The sequence below is a fragment of the Austrofundulus limnaeus genome, unplaced genomic scaffold, assembly GCF_001266775.1.
Source record: "Austrofundulus limnaeus strain Quisiro unplaced genomic scaffold, Austrofundulus_limnaeus-1.0 Scaffold1793, whole genome shotgun sequence".
NCBI lineage: Eukaryota > Metazoa > Chordata > Actinopteri > Cyprinodontiformes > Rivulidae > Austrofundulus > Austrofundulus limnaeus.
In genome coordinates this window covers 981-21,444 of record NW_013954195.1, presented here as the reverse complement: position 1 = coordinate 21,444, position 20,464 = coordinate 981, and the positions used below count along the sequence as shown (strand labels likewise).

Below are 20,464 nucleotides of genomic sequence, written 5' to 3'. Positions count from 1 at the left end.
TATTTACACAACAGTTTCAACTTTCAAAGAAACCCCAAAGTCGAGCCGAAGCTACTGGAGGAAGATCGACCTTTATTTATTAAAACTGCTTGCATACAAAATATATTCCACTATAACCAGACACGTCAACCCAAACATCTTAAACACAAGAAGTATGTACAAAAGAAAACAAACATTAAAATGCCAAAAAAGTGCACACAAGGTTTTACAGCTTTTTCTTTGAAATACCCTGGTTTAAGTATCTACAGATTATCTGCAAGTATTCACTTCCAAGCAATCTATTGTCGAACGACCCACAATGTGTTCAGGTAAGTATTTACCAATGTTACATTCTACAAATAAATGTATTCTGACATCCTGACTGACGAAGACAAGCACAGTTTGTTTTTCAATCACCTTATTGTTTGAATCCCCATAAACCAGAACTCGAAACGAGTAGAAATGTAAAATAGTCTGACTTTAGTATGACTGATCGGGGATCTCTCGTTTCAAGGTTTCTGCTGTATCTTTACAGATATGACGTCTTGTTTTTGTTTTGTAGTTTATCGACAGTTCAAGTGGTAAGTAAAAAAGTACGATTTTTGGACAATGTTGGATCAAATAGAATCTAAATCATCCATACCATCAACAAATTAGTAATCCTGATCTAAAGGTAAAACACTCATATGACTGTCCGATACCAACTGAACTCTCCACAATTCTTCAACGTGGAATCATCCCGTAAAAGTTATCTCCACTTTTCTGACTATTTTTGCGGAATGTCAAAAAGGTCCAAAATGTTCAAAGACATCTATTCCAACCCCACTTAGAAAGAAGACAATTTGGAGTGAGACACAGAAGTGTTTACAGTGATTTGATGGTTTTTACGGAAGCGTAACTGTCAGAATCCATCATCAAAGTTAAGACAGTTTGGTAGTAAAGATGGACGCCACCGTAAAAGTGCAGCAAAGTCTCCCATCTTTACGTCTATAAAGAGTGAGTATCGTTTTCAGTGGTGCACATTTTGTCACTTTGGAACTCAGTGGCAGTTTTCATAAGTGACACCCATCAGTTCATCACTTTCCATGCATGTAGTCGTAGTTGCAAGATTCGGATGGTTAGGCACCAAAGTCAGATGATTTACATGCCATGAGTTCAACTTTACTAATCTCAGGTTAGTTGTTTACCATGGCAGGTCACTAGTTAACAGCAGAGCTGCAACACAATGTCACAATCAGTGAGTTAAGCTGTAAAAGAGTAAGAAAATACTTCCTTAGGTCGATTTTCTCAGTGGCCCTCAATGGTCATCATGCAATGCTTCACTTTATTATTTACATTTTCCACAATAGTACAAGCCTTAGTTTAGCATTACCATTTCTTAGTGATGCTCTTAATAGTTCCAACCAAAACGCTTTAAAAAAAGTTATTAAATTTCTATTAAGAGATAAATTTCCAGCAGTTGAATAGATCCGACCTTAACATGTTGTCAGGAGGCACAACAAAACACCACCGTGCAAACTGAGTGGGAGGGTGTTTCCCGCTTTCCGGTGTAACATCGCAGATATAGGAACTTTCTGTGACGCCTCCAAAGTCAACAAGAATGTACAAAGGTTGTTTTGGTCGGTTTAACGAGTACCGAAGTCTCACAATGTAATAAAAATCAAAAGAACAGTGAGAAGTTGTCAGGGTAGTTTTAGACGAGAGTCATTTATGGACCGACAGAAAGAGGCTGGCGAAAGGATGCGCCTCTGTACGAACAAAACAAAGTTCAGGGATCAGTGTTCAGACTGGAAGTAAAGGGAAACACATAAAATATAAAAATGTCAGGTACTTCAGTTGCATCAGCATGTGAACTCCAAACCAAAGCTGATAATAGATCCATGTAGTCCAACACGTACTTTAAGGCGGGAATATTTTGTGAAGAAGCTAGCTAGCTGAAAATTTTCTCATGTCTATTTTATCACTTTTTACACAATAACACACATTTGACTTTTTAGTTTCAGTTGTTCAGAAAATAAAGGTAAAAGGTAGATGTATTTTTTCTATGGTTCAGTCAAAATCAAACAGCTAGACTTGCTTTTAAAACCATATTAATCCAAGCTAGGAAAAGCTAAGCTAATTACCATCTGGCTGTAGCGATCAGCACGCTGAGGTTGTGTAGCCTTCTGAACTCATCAAATGATGGGGTGCAGGGAAAACAAGTCTTAAAATGTTTTTGTTTGCTTTTAACCTAACCCACTTTGGTCTATAAATGAATGTTCAACCTAAAATTGTCAACTAAAGTCAACACTATTTCTTCATGCTAACTTTCTTCCCGAAGTTTAATAGCTAACTGTGGTCTTTAGAAACAAGCTATAGCTTCCAAGCAAAAAACTACATTTTATTAATAAAAAAAAATAAACAATTTTAAAATGCCCCAAAAGTAAATTCAGTCTTTTACCACGAACTTTTAATGAATAACAGTGGTCAGATATGAGGGCAGCAATGTTTTTAATGTCTAAAATCTCTCTAATCATTTGTGAAGCACAGCTTATTCAAATATTTCATCTTTAGTTTGTCAGAAAATCATTCATAAAAACTGTCTCAACTGAAATACCAACTATTATTTGGGACGTTTTCCTCTAATTTATTATGCTAAGGTTTGGCATCAATATTTTGTTCAGTTTTAGGTGGAGTTTTATCTCCAAGGTGAAACATATCCTTTCTCTCTCGGTGATATCCATTAATGTTAACTGTGTGTGATCTGATTCTGCTGTGGAGAATGCTTTTCTGCACATCAAGTTTATTGTTGTGAGCTCTAGCATTTACCTGGATATTAAAAAGCAAAGGAGAGAAAATATCAGCATAAATGCACATTTGTACAAATCTTTTCTCAGACAAATAATGACATTTTTATGTACAACATGTATCTTCTTCTGTCCTTCACAAAGTAACTCCTTACTCTACTGACAATGCACGGGTTACTTTAACTGGACCATTTTTACTTGATGTTGGTTGGATGTAAAAAATAAAATAAAATAAAACTATACCGCTCTGGAAACAGATGACAAACATGAGATTTAATTTAAAAGAAACAAAAACAATCTGGTTTATTATTATTGACTTGTGTTGCCACTTCCTATAAGGGTCATAGTTTCTCAGTTGATGGTTTTCTTTTCTAAGACACCTCTCGTGTCTGGCTAAGTTACAAAATAATCAGATACTAACTATATCTAAAAAGAAAAACAAAATGCACATATTTAAGTATGTATCAAAATCTACTGAATGTTTTTAACTTCCAAAGGATAGATGTACTACACATGCACCACCAGTTTGGAGAAAAATACAGTTCTTTTGCTAAAAAAAAAAAAAAACCTCTGCAGATTCTTCAATTCCTTTCATTTCTCACTTCTAAAAATGAGGCTGGGAGAAAGTTCACTTGCCATTTTACACCTGGAAATAAAAATTTTAAAGGTGCACTCAAGTGAGACGAGGGCCACACCAACAGATGAGTTTTTCCAGATGAGTTGAACCAGGTGATGAGCTACAGGTTCATGTCTGTCAATCGAAATACGTCTTCAGATCAGGATGCTAACGAAGCTAATGAGTTAAAAACATCTCATCATCCCTGATGCACTCGTCCAGGTTGTAATACCAGCTGCATTTAAAGGCACACATCACAAAAATGTGATAAAGGTTTCCCCACTCACGCTAAACTCCATCCATAAACACTGAAGCTGAATCTGGACTTGTTTAGCTTCAGCTAAGCTGATCAAGCGCAACTGTACGGAAACCCAGAACGGCCATAACTGCTGTTATTGGTGTTTTCTTCAAAATCCCAAGTGAAATATCTTGTTAATGAGATAAATCACTTTTATTTTGTCATACCAACAAAATAAAATATTTTTAAATATATATGAATAAATCTCATGAGGTCTCTCAAAATAAATGATTGGTGGTTCTGGTGTTTGTTCAGCATCAATGTCACGACGGTTCACTATCATTTGTGGCTCTGGAAGGATTTCAAGTTATCACAAGAAAATTAGCTTTTCTAAGTCGTTCTACTAAGTAATTTATTTCTAAGCATGTCCTTTGTTGGCTTGCGTAAAGTGAAACCAACCCAGCTGATGATTTTGAAATAATTGTTGTTTTTTGCTAAAAAAAAAAAACTTCATTAGGTAAGCCAAAACGATCCCATCTCAGGTTTAAAAATAAATGAGAAAAAAAACCCCCACTGAACCTCAGACTAGTTCCAGTTTGGTGTCACTGAACCTCAACAAATAGGGAACTACAGGAGGAAACTGTGACGTCTGTGAAACAGCAATAACCTAGTTCGCTTAGCTAGGCTAGTTGGGCTTAAGTAACCCAGTTAGTTAAGTTAGCAGTAGCTATGTTACCTAAGCTTACTTTACCCAGTTAGCTAAGTTAGCAGAAGCTACGTTAGCTAAGATGACTGAGAAGAACTATTCATACTTTGCAAACACAATTTAAACCTGATTTTTGCAACCTTAAAATTTGGAGAATTTTATAAACATTTTTTTAAAATTTGGCTAGCGTACATCTGGGTGCAATTACGGTATTTATTCGTGTATAATACGGTCTCGTGTATAATACGGTCTCATGTATAATACAACCCCCCCCCCTTTTTTTAGCTTAAAAAGCATAAAAATTTAATCCTCAAACTACCTCCAATTTCATACAGACTTCAAGATTTTTCAGCCTTTGCAGTCTTTATACATTTCAGTAAAATGATCATTGGACTGTTCATTTTATTTTAACAACATATGTACTAAAAGGTATTTTGACAACAAATTTATTTCAGCTTTAGCAGCATCATATGAATTCTGGCATTTTACACATAGTCCACCAGGAGGCGCCAACACAAAAGTCAGAGACTTCACGTGAGATTTGGGCCATCTTGTGGGGGAAAAGCAGATTACTTCCTACTCGCGAGCGCCCCCTCTGGTGGGGAAACTTTTTTTCAGGGATACAAACCTTTTCAGAACACCGGTAGACGGCAGCCATTACAGACGAACGTGTTTGTTGTTGTTCGAGGAGCGGCTCGGTAATGTCATTAGTTTGTTATCATTACTGAGCTGCAGGACTACTTCCCCCCCCTTTTTTCACATCATGTCACCTGCTTGGATCTGTTATTATCTCGCTCTGAAGCACGGAGGAGTGTCAGATGCGAGCTTGTTTCAACTGCTTTTTACGACACGGTCTCGTTTCCGTACTCAATAATTTTGTGAATGAAGCCGATATTTCAGTTAAAATGCATAAGTAAAACTAATTATCCGAGAATAGTACTAACCCCCAACTTTATGGATGATTTTATGGATTTAATTTTACGTATTATACTAGAATAAATACGGTATGACAAATTATACTGAATAAATTAAACGTGCAAAGTCCAGGAGCAGGACTGAAGGACTGTGTCTGGGTGTTTTCATGTCATGACACCAAGAACACAGGTTAGGGTTTGTTTTCTAGCCAGCTCTATTTTCACTTCTATTTTAGATTTCCACAGAACGTTCCATCACTGCAATCAGGTTAATAAATACAGGAAAAGATCTTTAGAGCCTTCAGCCACCTAAGATCTTTCTGAGCAAAAACTTTAGCCATCTACAGATCTCCCAAATGAAGCTGAAACATTTGAAGTGTTTTGACTGGGACACAAAAAAACGCAGCTGAATCCGTGGAGGTCATTTTTAAAAGCTCCACCTCCTCGCAGGGATTGAAACACACAAATAAACGTACATTTTTATACTAGTTGCTTTAAATAAGGGCACACACATGGACAAACTGAGATCCAAGGCACGAACCTAAAGGAGTGTTAAAATAAGTGAAGCAGCTCAGACATGAGAACAGGCAGCCTCCTCTCCTGATATTTAACTGAGAATCCTCTGAAACTCTAACCCAGATGGTAAACATGTTCGTCAGGCTGAGGTGACAGCACATTTCTGTTTGTTTAAAGTGGAAGTTTTCAATGGATTAAACTGACTCTGAACAGGAGAAAGCTGCCCTGTTGATTTCACTTGTTTCTGCTAGTTCTAACTGTGAGCCAGCCACAGTGTTAATCCCACCAAGTGCAGCAGCTGACAGACTGTCTGATCTGAAGACGTTTGGGAAACTCAGAGGGAAAATGGAAACGCAGGATTTGTTTCTGACTTCCCAGATTAAAATCAAAACGTTGAAAACAAGAGGAAAGGTCAAGAACCAACTCAAAATGCTGAGATTAATCCCATAATGTTGAGATTAAATAAGACTGATGTTGAGATTAAAGTTGAGAAAAGCTAAAAGTCAACATGTCAGGAACAAAATATCGTGATTAAAGTTGGAATGTTCAAACAATTTGGAAAGATAAAACTCAACTATTAGGTCCAAAACATGAGATTAAACTCAGAATGTACAGAATTAAGATGAAATATCAAGAATAAAATTTATTAGAGGATCGAAAAAATGTCAAGATTAGAGTCAAATGTTGAGATTAAATTTAATGTCCTGATGCATCTCAGTAATCCAGGTAGAAAAAAAATCAAAAAGAAAAAATCAGTAGGTCCTCTGGATGGTTCTTCTTTACTGAAACGTTTCTTCTCTCCTCCAAGAGACTTCTTCAGTCTGATGAGTTTCAGGTGAACTCAGCCTTATAAGCACTGCCTCCACATGGTGGACAAACAGGTTAGTCACATGCAAAAGAGGGCCATCGCCTAACAATAGGCTTTTTGGAGGACCTACTTATTTTTTCTTTTTGATTAAATGTAATAATCGTACCGCTGAGATTCAATTTGAAATACTGAGAATGAAATGGAAATGTCCTGAAACAGTCGAGAAATTGTTCCTCAACAACTGGTAATGTCCAGATTAAACTCGCAAAGTCCAGATTAAACTTGTAATGTCCAGATTAAACTCGTAATGTCCAGATTAAACTCGCAAAATCCAGATTAAACTAGTAAAATCCAGATTAAACTCAATGTCTAGATTAAACTCATTATGTTTAGATTAAAATTGTAAAGTCCAGATTAAACTCGTAAAGTCAAGATTAAATTTAATATGTTCAGATTAAACTTAAAGTTCTGATTAAGCTCATTATGTTCAGATTAAACTCGTAATGTCCAGATTAAACTCATTATGTTAAAATTAAACTCAAAGTCCAGATTAAATTTGTAAAATCCAGATTAAACTGGTAAAGTCCAGATTAAATTTATTGTGTTCAGATTAAACTCAAAGTCCAGATTAAACTTGTCGAGCAGAAAGGTCAAACAAAATGAGTTTTTTTAAGGTCAAAGTTCAAACAAAACTCAACGACTGAAGTTAAATAAAAAGAATAAATTTTAAATGAAAACAGAAATTAAAAAAATCTCAAGATTAAAATTCGCCCTGAGGGGCGTGGCTTCACTTTCACTGGTCTGACTACAAAACAGCACAGTGTTTGCATGGACCGGTCCAGGTGGTCTTCATGATTAATCTGATTTATTGGCACAGTTCTGCTCAGATTATTTAACCAACCTCTGAAGAGGCCAAACCAAACGTAATCCTTGTTTGTTTGTTAAAGTTTTCAACTCAAAGGAAGGTGTTTCTTCTTCAAACACTGATTTAACTTTAATCCAGTTTGACGTTTAGGCTTCAAACCTTTCTCCTCCTCCTGAGTGATTTTAATAATCTGTCTGTTTGGGACTTTCCTTCTGAACAGATTTAGGTTTATTGAATGAAACAGAACACAGAGATTAGCTTGTGTTAGCGCTGCCATCTTGAACAGGAGTTTAAAATCAAAGTGGCGTCTGCAGAACTTTTCCCACATAAAGAAGTTGTTTGTTTTTGACCCCTGCAGACTGTGAGAAGAATGGTTTTATAAAAATGTTGCTGTGTGTGTGTGTGTGTGTGTGTGTGTGTGTGTGTGTGTGAGAACACTAGTGAAAAGATGACTGATAAAACACACACTGGTCGCTCCTGCTTTCACCTGAAAGCTCCCAGCGTTCCTCTGGTCAACATGTCTGATGGGTAGTAGCAGAATGGTTGGTTTAATGCACTGGAATGGGACAATCCTTCTGGTAATGATTCTGTCACAAATGAGGCTTAGTCTGTTTTTTCTTTTTGTGTGTGTGTGTGTGTCAGTGTGTGTTAAAAAAAAACAACTTGTTGACTCCAGAGAACAACAGGAGACACCAGAGGGAGTGAGAAGATCCCAGAGCAGCCGAGGTTCAGGACTGGACTTCCATGCAGGTGGACAGGTGAGTAGAGAGGAAAGGAAAAAGAAAAGCAGAGGTTGTGTTGCGTCTGGTGATGAGTTGTGTGTTTCTGAGTGTGTGCGGTGAGAAGGTCCTCCATCATGGATTCATCTACGACACTCCGTTCACCAGAGTAGGAGCGTCCTGTTTGTCCTTCTTCATCCCTCGCTCTCTAATGGGTCTCTGGTGGTGATGACGGGACTGGCCCTCCGCTCCGACGCCGAGGCCGCTCTGAGACGAGGACGGCCCCCCTCCTCCTGCTCCTCCTCCTCCTGCTCCTCCTCCTCCTCGCCCACCTGACGAGTGCTGCACGCTGCGCTCGTTGTTTCCATCGATGCGAATCTGTGGAGGGACAGGAAACTCAGACAGTTATCTTTGGACCTAGTATCGACTCTTTTCATGAGTGTTGCACCTTTGTTTTGTCTGAATGAACAAATGTATAATCTAACCCAGCATATAATCTACAGCTTTAGGAAATAACTCTTTGAATTGACCGTGTTTCTCTGCCAGCTGCAGTGGTGCCGGGTAATATCAAAATATGATGATGCTACAACCCCTGGCAAAAAGTATGGAATCACCAGTCTTGGATGAGCTCTCATTCAGACATTTCATTGTGTAAAACAAACTCAGATCAAAAACATGATACAATAATAAGGTCATTCCAAAGTGCAACTTGTTGGCTTTCAGGAACACTCAAAGAAATGAAGAGAAAACATTGTGGAAGTCAGTGAATGTTACTTTTATTGACCAAGAACAGGGAAAAAAGTATGGAATCATGAAAAACCGATAAACAAAAGACCATTCAAAATACATCACTAGTATTTAGTTGCACCACTTTTGGCTTTTATAATGGCTTGCAGTCTCTGAGGCATGGACTTGATGAGAGACGAACAGTATTCTTCATCAGTTTGGTGCCAACTCTCTTTGGCTGCGTTCACACTGCAGGTCTTAATGCTCAGTTCTGATTTTTTGAAAAAATCCGATCTTTTTGTGTGAACGTTCACATTACATTTTAAATGTGACCTGCATCAGACCCCTGTGTGAACGCTACACAGCACTGATGTGACACGCATGCGCAGTAAAAGACGTGACGTCTCATCAGCCGGCTTGTTTGTTTACATGGATGCTACATTTTGCACATCGTATCGGAAGTTGTTGTTTAATCAGAGCCGATTAAATAATTATCTGACCTGCTTCTTTAGTTCAGTGTTTATATCTGAACCTGCCTCTGACCGGGATGCTCCAGTGAAGCTTTTTTTTTTAAACGAAACTACGAGCTGGAAAAAAAGTATCGACCGAGTAGCTAACTTTAGGATCGATACTCTCCACGACCCAGGCTGGACATGTTATTATCATACTATCTACGTGGAAAATGAAAAGTAAAAAGATGAAGCAACTGGACTTGTGTTTTGGAGCTGTAAACACATGGAGCTACAGATTTAAATAGCGAGACTTGAGGTTAGTGTCTTATCGATCCTTCACCCCCTCCTCCTGATGAAAAAGTCAGATGAATGAGACATGAGCGTTCACACTGCAGTCACTTTGAAAACATCAGATATATATCCGATTTAAAACCACATACTGAAACGGCCTGGGTCGGATTTGAAACAATCGGACTTGTCTCGTTGAGACTGTCATTAAAAAATCGGATAGGAGTCAGATGGGTCAAAAAAATCGGATTTGGGTCGGATTTGCCTGCAGTGTGAACGTAGCCTTTGATAAAAGTTGCAAGATCAGCTTTGCAGGTTTGAGTCTTCTTGTGGACCTTTTTTTTTTTTTCAATTTCCCCCACAGGTTTTCAATTGGGTTGAGATCTGGACTATTTGCAGGCCATGACATCGACTGAATGTGTCTTTCTCCAAGGAATGCTGTTTTTGCTCTATGGCACGATGCATTGTCATCTTGGAAAATTATTTCATCACCTCCAAACATTTGTTCAATTGAGGGGATGAGAAAACTGTCCAAAATGTCAATGTAAACTTGTGCATTGATAGAAGAATTAACCACAGTCATCTCCCCGGTGCCTTTGCCTGACATGCAGCCCCATATCATCAAGGACTGTGGAAATTCGGTTGTTTTCTTCAGGCAGTCCTCTTCATAAATCTCACTGGAACGGCACCAAACAAAACATTCCAGCATCATCACCTTGTCCAATGCAGGTTCTTGACTCATTACTGAAGATAACTTTCATCCAGTCATCCACAGTCCATGATTACCTCTCCTTAGCCCATTGCACTCTTGTTCTTTTTTGTTTAGGTGTCAATGATGGTTTTCTTTTAGCTTTCCTGTACTTTCCTGTATTGAAACCCCATTTCCTTTAGGCCATTTCTTACGGTTCGGTCACAAACATTGGCTGTGTCCAAAACGACAGGCCGGGTCCTCCGGAGGACCCAGACTACCCTGTCGCGGCGGGCCAGATCCTTGGTAGACTGGGAAGACCGGACAAAAAGAGGCTGTGAATTTGGACGGTCTAGCCTCCCCTCCTTACCCCAGCGTACGTCATGTCACCTAGCAACTGTGACGACGCTAAACAAGCAAACTTAAATCAAAATTAGAAAAATATCAATTCATTCTTAGCATTATTAATATCACAAAACTATAAAATTAACTTAAAGGTAACATTTGAAGAACTAATTGACCCGCTGTAGGTTCATGTTTATTTCGCGTTTTTTATGACGAAAAAATAATATTTAAAAACATGTCCATACAAATGATAAAAGTATTAGAATTACAACCGCTAAATTTTTTAAAAATTTTTATATCACCATATTTTTATTTAAAATGTATTCTTTTCTCTAGCTTCGTCCGCCATTACTAGCATAAAAAAATCTCCGGTCGGGCCGCAATGCATTATGGGAWATGCTGGGCCGGGAAGGATCCATCAGACCTGTCCTTCGATTCGGGCCAAAGGAAGGACGTATTTGTCGGCCACATCGGAGGAGTCTTCAGTTTTGGACGTCCTTCGTCGCGGCGCTGTGACGTATGCGGCCGACAAATTCGACCTTCGGAGGACCCGGCCTGTCGTTTTGGACACAGCCATTGGCTCCAGCTTCCTTCCATTTATGCTTCATCTGTTTAGTTGCACTTTTTCAGTTTTCAAGACAAATGGCCTTAAGTTTGTCTTGATGCTTTGATGTCTTTCTTGGTCTACCAGTACGCTTGGCTTTAACAACCATTCCATACTGTTTGTATTTGGTCCATATCTTGGATACAGCTGACTGTGAACAGCCCACATCTTTAGCAATGTGTGAAGAGTTACCTTCTTCAAGAAGTTTCACAATCCTCTCTTTTGTTTCAAGAGACATTTCTCTTGTTGGAGCCATGGTTCTTGCCACTCCACTTCATCCAGCAGCCCTCCAAGGTGTCATGACTGCAGGTGTTTTTAACTGCAGACTAACAAGCAGATCTAATCTGAGGCAGGTGTCCATTTAGGGAAAGGAAATTGACTGGGTGTGTTCTTATTTTCTACCTCCAATTTGAGTGATTCCATACATTTTTCTTCAGAATTGAGTGATTCCATATTTTTTCCCTGTTCTTGGTCAATAAAAGTAACATTCACTGACTTCCACAATGTTTTCTCTTCATTTCTTTGAGTGTTCCTGAAAGCCAACAAGTTGCACTTTGACCTTATTATTGTATCATGTTTTTGATCTGAGTTTGTTTTACACAATGAAATGTCTGAATCAGTGCTCATCCAAGACTGGTGATTCCATACTTTTTGCCAGGGGTTGTAGAAAAAAATGATGACATATGAGTCCCGTGAGGTGACTCATATGTCAGAAGACAAACAAAAGGGAGGAGTGAGCAGAGACATGTTCAGACACCTGGTGTTCTCTAACAGTGTTACATGAAGCTGACCCATTCACATCAACAGGACCAAAGGGATTTGCAAGGAAGAGGGTGATTTAACTGGACTTTCTGTACTGAGCTATTGATCATTGATCATATTTTAAACATCTGGATGGTAGAATATGGGTACTCTGGTCTTTAACTTTAATTTGAACCCTCAGTGACATCTTTGTGTTGAAGTTACAGTCAGAGGAAAGTACTCTACAATTTACTGGACACAATGCACATAAAATACCTTTTACCAGATTTAAAGTAGTAACTGTTCAGACTTGTTGCTGTAGATTTTATATCACTGAAGTGAATTAAATTAAACTGAAGTGAACTGAATCAAACTGTATTGTACTGAATTGAGTTGAACAGCTTTGAATTGAATTGAGTTGAATTGACTGAAATGAACTTCATTGAATTGAATTGTGATTGAAATTTAATTAAATTGAACTGAACTGAATTGAACTGATCTGAATGAACTGAACAGAACTGAATTGAACTGAACTGAATTGAACTGAACTGAATGAACTGATCAGAAATGAATTGAACTGATCTGAACTGAAGTGAATTGAACTGAATTGAACTGAACTGATTTGAAATGAACTGAACTGAACTGAACTGAACTGAAGTGAAGTGAATTGAACTGAATCGAACTGAATTGAATTGAACTGATCTGAACTGATCTGAACTGAATTGAACTGAACTGAAATGAATTGAAATTAACTGAACTGAAGTGAATTGAACTGAATTGAACTGAACTGAATTTAATTGAACTGAATTGAACTGAACTGAATTTAATTGAACTGAATTGAACTGAACTGAATTTAATTGAACTGAATTGAACTGAACTGAATTGAACTGAACTTAAATGAATTGAACTTAAATGAATTGAACTGAATTGTACTGAAGTGAACTAACTGAATTTANAACTGAATTGAACTGAACTGAATTGAACTGAACTTAAATGAATTGAACTTAAATGAATTGAACTGAATTGTACTGAAGTGAACTAACTGAATTTAACTGAACTTAACTGAATTTAATTGAACTGAATTGAACTGAACTTAACTGAATTGAACTGAATTTAACTGAACTGAATTTAATTGAACTGAACTGAATTGAACTGAACTGAATTTTACTGAATTGAACTGAACTGAACTTAACTGAATTGAACTGAATTGAACAGAATTGAACTGAACTGAATTTAATTTAACTGAATTGAACTGAACTGAATTGAACTGAACTTAAATGAATTGAACTGAATTGAACTGAACTGAATTTAATTGAACTGAACTTAACTTAAATGAATTGAACTGAATTGTACTGAATTGAACTAACTGAATTTAACTGAACTGAACTGAATTTAATTGAATTGTACTGAATTGAACTGAACTGAATTTAATTAACTGAATTGAACTGAACTGAATTTAATTGAACTGAATTGAACTGAACTGAACTTAACTGAATTGAACTGAACTGAATTTAACTGAATTGAATTTAATTGAACTGAATCGAACTGAACTGAATTGCATTGAATTGACCTGAACTGAACTGAAAAGAATTGAATTGAAATGAACAGAGTTGAACTGATCTGAACTGGAGTGAATTGAGTCATTTTGTGTGCACCAGTTCTTCTGAGGATGAAGTGCAGATGACAGGACTTGAACCAACCCTACCTGTAAGGTGTCCTCTTGGGCTCTGGTTTTGGGGTCTCGAACATGGCGAGGTCTTGGGTCGCTCCACTGCATGTCTTCACCTACAGCTAGGAATGTGCGATATGGCAAAAAATTCATATCACAATATACATTATGATGAGTGGCGGTAACGATATACTGTATATCACAATATAAAACTTTTAATAGAAAATAAATATATCACACATTAAATGGGTGGAATAAATATGTATAGGTAAAATAATTTAGACCTTAAAATCTCCTTTAAGGGACACTTTTAAGTCTCCCATAAAAATCTTAATTTAAGGGACATCTACCTGGTTAAATATTATATATATATATATATATATATATGATCACACACACAATAACTTTAATGCAACAGATATCTGCATCCATTGGATGTTGTGTTTGGAATCACCTGCTTCGTTTTAAGGTGGTAAAACAAATTACTTATATTTATTCCTTTCTACACACTTTGCAGATTCTTTTTTCTGCACTCCACCTGTTTAATCTGTGTGCGCTCCGGCAGGGTGACAATCATTATAGTCGTGGTTTGGAGCGCGCGCATTCGGCCGTGCGTCGTCGCGCTATGACCGCAGGAGAAACGAGGTCCAGACTGATTTTTGTGCGTCCCACCTGAGCACTGACTTCACCTGCACTGACAGTCGCCTCGCTGCGTGGAAATGGAGAGCGAGCGACGTCACCTCCCGTGTGTCGAGCCCTTCACACATGCTGCGGTGCACGCTCCTCCCGCAGCAGGCAGTGTGGTCGGTCGGCATCCGACCGGAGGACGCGCCATCACGTACATATGTAAACAGTTCTGCGTTCATTTTCACACACCCGAACCAGGTGCGGATAAGTTTTTTCCCCCTCTTCATTTGCGCTCTCAGCCACGCTTCCTCTGTTCTGACTCCAACTGGTTAAGTCATCAAAAATAATTGCGCAGTTGGCCGGTAGACTACAGATCTCTATCATAGGACAAATTTATATCCTTTCTACTGAAGAAATTTATAGTTATTACAGGTTAGTACTGATGTTAGAAGCACAACACTAGATTCTTCGGTTTTCCTTTTTATAATGTTTGATCTATTATGTGTTGATTGATATAGAGTAGTTACATGTCCGAATTATGAACAACACATAATTGAAACTGTATTATAACATTAGATTGAGACTTTTGTATGAATGCCTGTGATTCAGCTGTAGGTCAGTAGGGGGCGAACTCAGGCATTGAAGAATCATGTATAAATTGATGTACTTCCTGGCTTTTGGTCAGTGTGGTTTCCCGTCAGCTATGTGGCAATAAACCTCACTCGATTCCAGAATTCTGGTGTTGTATGGTTTAAATTCCTTCTAAAAATCATTTTATTTAACAGTGATGGTTTTCATATTGACTTGACTTCAGTCTATTGAACACGTAATTTTCTTACAGTTTTTGGTGACACCCGACGTTCAGCTGACGGTCGACTAGGCAGCGGGGCTGGGCGGCGGCTTCTGCTAACTAGGCCTGTCGAGGGAAACGCCGTATCGACATACATTATAGGCGTCATTAAACAGGTGAGCAAAATCTTTTTTGCTTTCCCTCTTGTTCACATAACGGGACTGCGCGGCGGTCGGTGTGTCTGCGTGATGACCTGTGTGTCGGGGCGTTGAAACAGCCCGCTAAGTGTTAACTTCGGTGTTAGCTTTGCTGCACTAAGCCTGGGGACCAGCGAAGCAATGATAGGTTGTCATTAGGTGTAGACAAAACAAACGTGGTTAATGTGAACGGTAAAAGACGGTTTTTAAGTGTTTAATCATATCAGTCTGTGGGGGTTTAAAGCCATACAATAAATTGGGCCCTTTTTAGGTAGTGAAAATATCTTTTAGGCCGTTTTAAGTGCTTTTCCGAAATCCTATGGTGAGCCTTCTGTAAAAGGCTGCACTGAACAGGTGGGGTACGACTATACAAGTTCATGGTGGCGAATGGGCGGTTATATTAGGCCTGTTTAAAGGAAAAATCCATGAATTGTTAAGTCAGATTGCCTGGTGGGTTTTTACGCATGGTATTGAATAAAATAAAAGAAAAAATCCTTGTTTAAAGGTGGCTTTTGTCATGCGTGTCATTGGGAAAAAATCCAGGAGTCAAACACTTTTTTCTCTCTTCTCTCTATATTTGTGTTTATGAGAATGTGTGGGTTGGTTGTCCGCTCAGCAGGTGTTCATTCACACTGATGTGTCATGTATTAATTCAGAGTAATAGTACTCTGTTTTAAGAAGTCTGACACAGAAGTGACCACTAGTGGCTGTCTGTGGGACATCTGTGGGTGGGCACAGATAGTTTTGGGTTTTGTTTTTTTCTGTTTTAGTTTAGGGTAACCAAGCTGTCTGTACGACGTATATCGTTTATATCGCGCATTCCTGCCTACAGCACAACAAACAAACAGATAAACAAACAAACAATAAAAGTCTGATGGTCTGATCACATGGAGGAGTAAATATCTGTCAAGAGACACAGGGACAGAGCCTTCTTACTTTTATATCCTCCTCTTCCTCTCCCGCCTCGTCCCCTCAGACCACTGCTGCCTCCTCTCTTCCTGCCGTCCGTCCTTCTTGGCAGAGTCCCGCCTCCCGTCATCAGGTCCTCAGTGGGAGCAAGCGACCAATCGCTGAGCTCCTCCCTGTGGTCTGACTCAGTCTCTGAAGCGTTGGACGCCTCTGAGTTGGTGCCTGCAGGACAGACAGAGCTGTTCAGACGTCTTCATGAAGACACGGTGAAAACTCTACAAACTGTTTCAGAACTAATCAGGAGGAAACCAGGGATGGTCTGACCAGATGTGAAAGATGCTCCTCCCCCTCGCCGTCCCCGTCCACCTCTTCCTCCTGCGTAGGTTTTCCCTCCTCCTCCTCCTCCAGCTCCTCGGCCCATCCCCATCCCCATGCCGTTATCAAACACGTAGGCTTTGTCTTTCAGGTTTCGGGGTCCCGCCCCTCCTCCTCCTCCTCCGCCTCCTCCTCCGATCTGTCTGAGCTGCTCATCGATCTGAAGGCGCTCCAGACGCAGCTGATCCACTTCCTGTGGACACGAGAACAGAGATGGTGCTTTCCAAGCAAAAAAACAAAAACAAAAAGATATTTCCTGTTGTCAGGGGGCGGGGCTTTGATGATGTCATCATGGTATGGTCAGGCATGCAGCATGGATGACTCATACAAAGTTTGGTGTATTTTAGCCTTTCTAGTTACAGTACAGTTACAGCTTTCTGAAACTGTAACGACAAACAGAGAGCATTCGTAATAACTACAGAATTTATAATTCCTATTAAAATGCAGTGAGTTTTCCTTAAAGCTGCTGAAGAAGATGAAAATGTGAGTTAAAGTTGAACAGCTGACTGAAGGACATTTTCTGGCAAATGAACAGAATTTTAAATACAGTTTTATATTTGACACTTTGTATCTTTATAGCCATTTGCTTTAAATAAGGAGAGAATCAGTGAGTTTCTACTGTCCCTCTGCAGGATAAATAACTGTTTGTTGACATTCCAGGGGTTGACTTTGCAGAGCTGTGCACCAGCGCTGGTTTAACTTTGGAACCACATTAGAAAAGACCATCGACCACAAGAGATCATGAGAAAGTCATGGTCCTGTCCAACTTCTGTTTGATCAGAACAGACCTCCAGCAGGAGACCTGGAACTTGTCTGGATTAGGTTGAGCAGTATTAGGTCAAAAATTAATCAGGATTAGTTGTGACATTTATCTAATAATGATTGTTGTGACAATTAATAGATGACAATTGAACTTGCATGTTTTGACTCTAAATCAGTCAGTTGTTCTAAAATTACAAATCAAATGTCAAACTAACTTCATCTGAACAGCCCAGCTCATGTTATCTCCTTCCAGCTCTTATTTTGCTCTTAAAGAACAGATTGACTGAAGCTGCGTTCCCATTGCAAATGTGTGCAAAACTTTCGTTGATATTCTGTTAATGTCGAAAAAACTGTCTCCAAATTGCGGTGTTTCCATTAAGTAAGAAATACTATTAAAGTCACGTGAATATGTTTGTTCTCATGATAAGTCATTACAAACATGGCAGCGATGGATGTAAACACATAGCATGTTGCTACCATGACACTAGTGCTCATCATCAGAGGAGACGTCGGCGTCTTTTATCGAGGCTTTCCAGAGACAAGTCCCTACTTGGGAGCGGCTACGTATGCTGTGTTTTTGGTAAATTATAGTCGGTGAGTTTACTACTTTCTTTTACTACTTCTGTGATTTCTACTTCCTGTTATCTTCTTCTTCTTCGTCTTTTTCGCCAGTAGAAACAGCCAGTTGTTGTTCACGTGACTCCCATGATGTGAAAAAAGTGTTTCCATTGCAGTTTTGCGAAAAATACCAATTTAGATACGGCCGAAAAACCACCTCATCCTAGCACAAAAACATTTTGTCGAAACACGTAATTTTTTTCAAAATTGACGTGTTTCCATTGAGCAAATTTGTTTTCGAAAATCTAATTTGCGCATTTTCATGGTCAATGGAAACGCAGCTTGAGAGCCTCGTGGATTCTCACTACCGTATTTTTCGGACTATAAGCTGCAACTTTTTTCCTGAACTTTGAACCATGCGGCTTATAGTCCGGTGCGGCTTATATGTGGATTTTTTTCTTCAGCCGCCAGGGGGCTCTTTAGCCGGAGGAGTGGTTGCCGCGAATAAAAGGAAGAAGAAGAAAGCACCATTTTGTTTTAGCTAGTAGCAGACACGACACGACGGATTGATCTTTGACAGACTCGATGACCTATTTCTCTTCAAATTCAAACGTGCTCATCATAGAAAAGAATAGATCTTCCTATGATTCCGCTTTTAAGTTGAAGGCTATCGAAATTGCGCAACAGGAGGGAAATAGAGCCACTGCACGTAAGCTCGGCCCGGGTTCCGAAAGGCTGGACTGCTACGTGAAGACGGTACCACAGCTTCAGAGCCAGCATTATCCCGGGATGACAGCGACACAGAAAGCAACGCTGTACAGACCGCTATGTGATGAAGCTTTTCTGAGCTTGTTCAACTCCCAACACTGAAGAAGAGGACTTCGATGGTTTCAGTGCGCCGGAAGAAGACGAATGAGACGTTTTGTTGTTTTGTTGGATCAGAAACTGTGAAAGAAAACTACCAAAATAAGGTCAGTTAAATGAACCGTATTCCTGCGAACTTTACTTCCTAAAGGTTTGCTTTTTATGTTTTGATGTTGAATTCACTTTGACTACAAATTTGGGTGTACTGGTGTTTTTTATGTTGGGGGTGCGACTTATAGTCCGGTGTGGCTTATAGTCCGAAAAATACGGTAATCTGGATGGTGTCATTAAATGCACCTGGGCTCTGGTAGGTGGCAGATGTAGGTGCAACACAAACCTTCAGGTAGTTCAGGTGGTAGTCCAGCAGCACTGTAGCGTTGGAGATGCTTTCCTTTGTCCCCACAAACACAAACGGCACCATTCCCTGTAGTTGGAGGTACAGAACATGAAACATGGAGAACTTGTTTTGTGTCTTTTGCAACAGAAACACTAACTTCATCTGCACGGACCTCGTCCACAGCTGCTGCCGCCGCTGCAGAGGGCTTCTTGTCGTTCTCCGGCTCGATTCGAACCCTCACCACACCTGACTTATCCACGACTTCCTGGATCAGTTTGCCGTTTTTGCCGATCACCTTGCCTACAGAATGTAGCCTTGGTCAAAATCTGTTCACCGTTGAAATTTGATTAACGCTGGAAAAACAAAACGAGCACGCTGTTCCTCACCTACTAAGTTCCGGGGAACTTTAATGATGTCTTCTGAGAACTCAAGGAAACTCCTGGCTAGGCGGACAGCATCCTGGTCCTGGCAGGAAGAAGAAAAGAAAACCCTCCTTCATTAAGTCACATTGTGCTGAGGCTAACGAGTGTCTGCAGGTCAGGAGGGTCCTACCTCCCCGTAGATGTGGAAGGTGCAGGTCTCTTCATCCAGGTCAATGTTTGTGACTCCAGGAACTTTACGGGCTTGCTGGATGTTGGCGCCATGAGTTCCGATGGCCAGACCCATCAGATCATCTCGAACTACAAACTGTTCATGAAACCGGGAGGCTAGCTGTCTGGAACTCTGGGAAACACAGCAATTTACATCTTTTTTTAGCTGTCGTTAAACATAAATCTAAGAGACTTATTTCATGTGTCTGTGTGGCCTGGTTTTCCCTACATCGTGGGAACAATTTTCCCACAAAAAAGCAGCCTCATGGGGACTGAACATGCATCGTGGGGACCAATGCCCAGTCCCCATGGGTCCAAATGCAAATTACGAGTGTGGGATTAGGTTCAGGACCATGGTTTAGGTTAGTTTTAGGCCCAGTCCCAATGCTCAGTGCCACCCTACACCCCTCTGTGAAGTGTAGGTTCAGTCGAAGTGCACATAGTGTTCGAGTGCGCAGGTTACAAGTGTGCAAAACAATTGCGAATTAGGACAGTACAGATTACATCATCGACTTGCGCCTCTGCGTCGTAACTGCGTCATCCAACATGGCATTTTTTCTAATTGAACCAATATAGACAAAAAATAAACATACATATGTTAATGACCATTTCACATTTACATATCTTTTAATTATCTATTCTATATAATTCCTCCTCATAGTCAAATTATGAAAAGTTTAAGAGATCACCATGAATCTTAAGTAAACCAACTGACTTAGAAATCTTTAGTAAAAGTAAATCAAACAATAAAACTAACAAAAACAACATCAACAATAAATATTTAAACTAAAGGAA

At 39.4% G+C, this 20,464-nt stretch overlaps 1 protein-coding gene across 1 annotated transcript; it reads right to left on the bottom strand.

The window, feature by feature from the left end:
- Positions 1–7,633: 7,633 nt before the first annotated feature.
- LOC106536374 (fragile X messenger ribonucleoprotein 1 homolog B-like) lies at positions 7,634–19,802 on the bottom strand (the record flags this gene model as incomplete). Its single annotated transcript, XM_014033635.1, is given in 8 exon segments — positions 7,634–8,525; positions 13,697–13,782; positions 16,211–16,405; positions 16,508–16,751; positions 19,080–19,166; positions 19,237–19,379; positions 19,466–19,544; positions 19,632–19,802. Coding segments are annotated over 8 exon segments (1,236 nt in total), but the record flags the coding sequence as incomplete, so codon positions are not given.
- Positions 19,803–20,464: the final 662 nt, after the last annotated feature.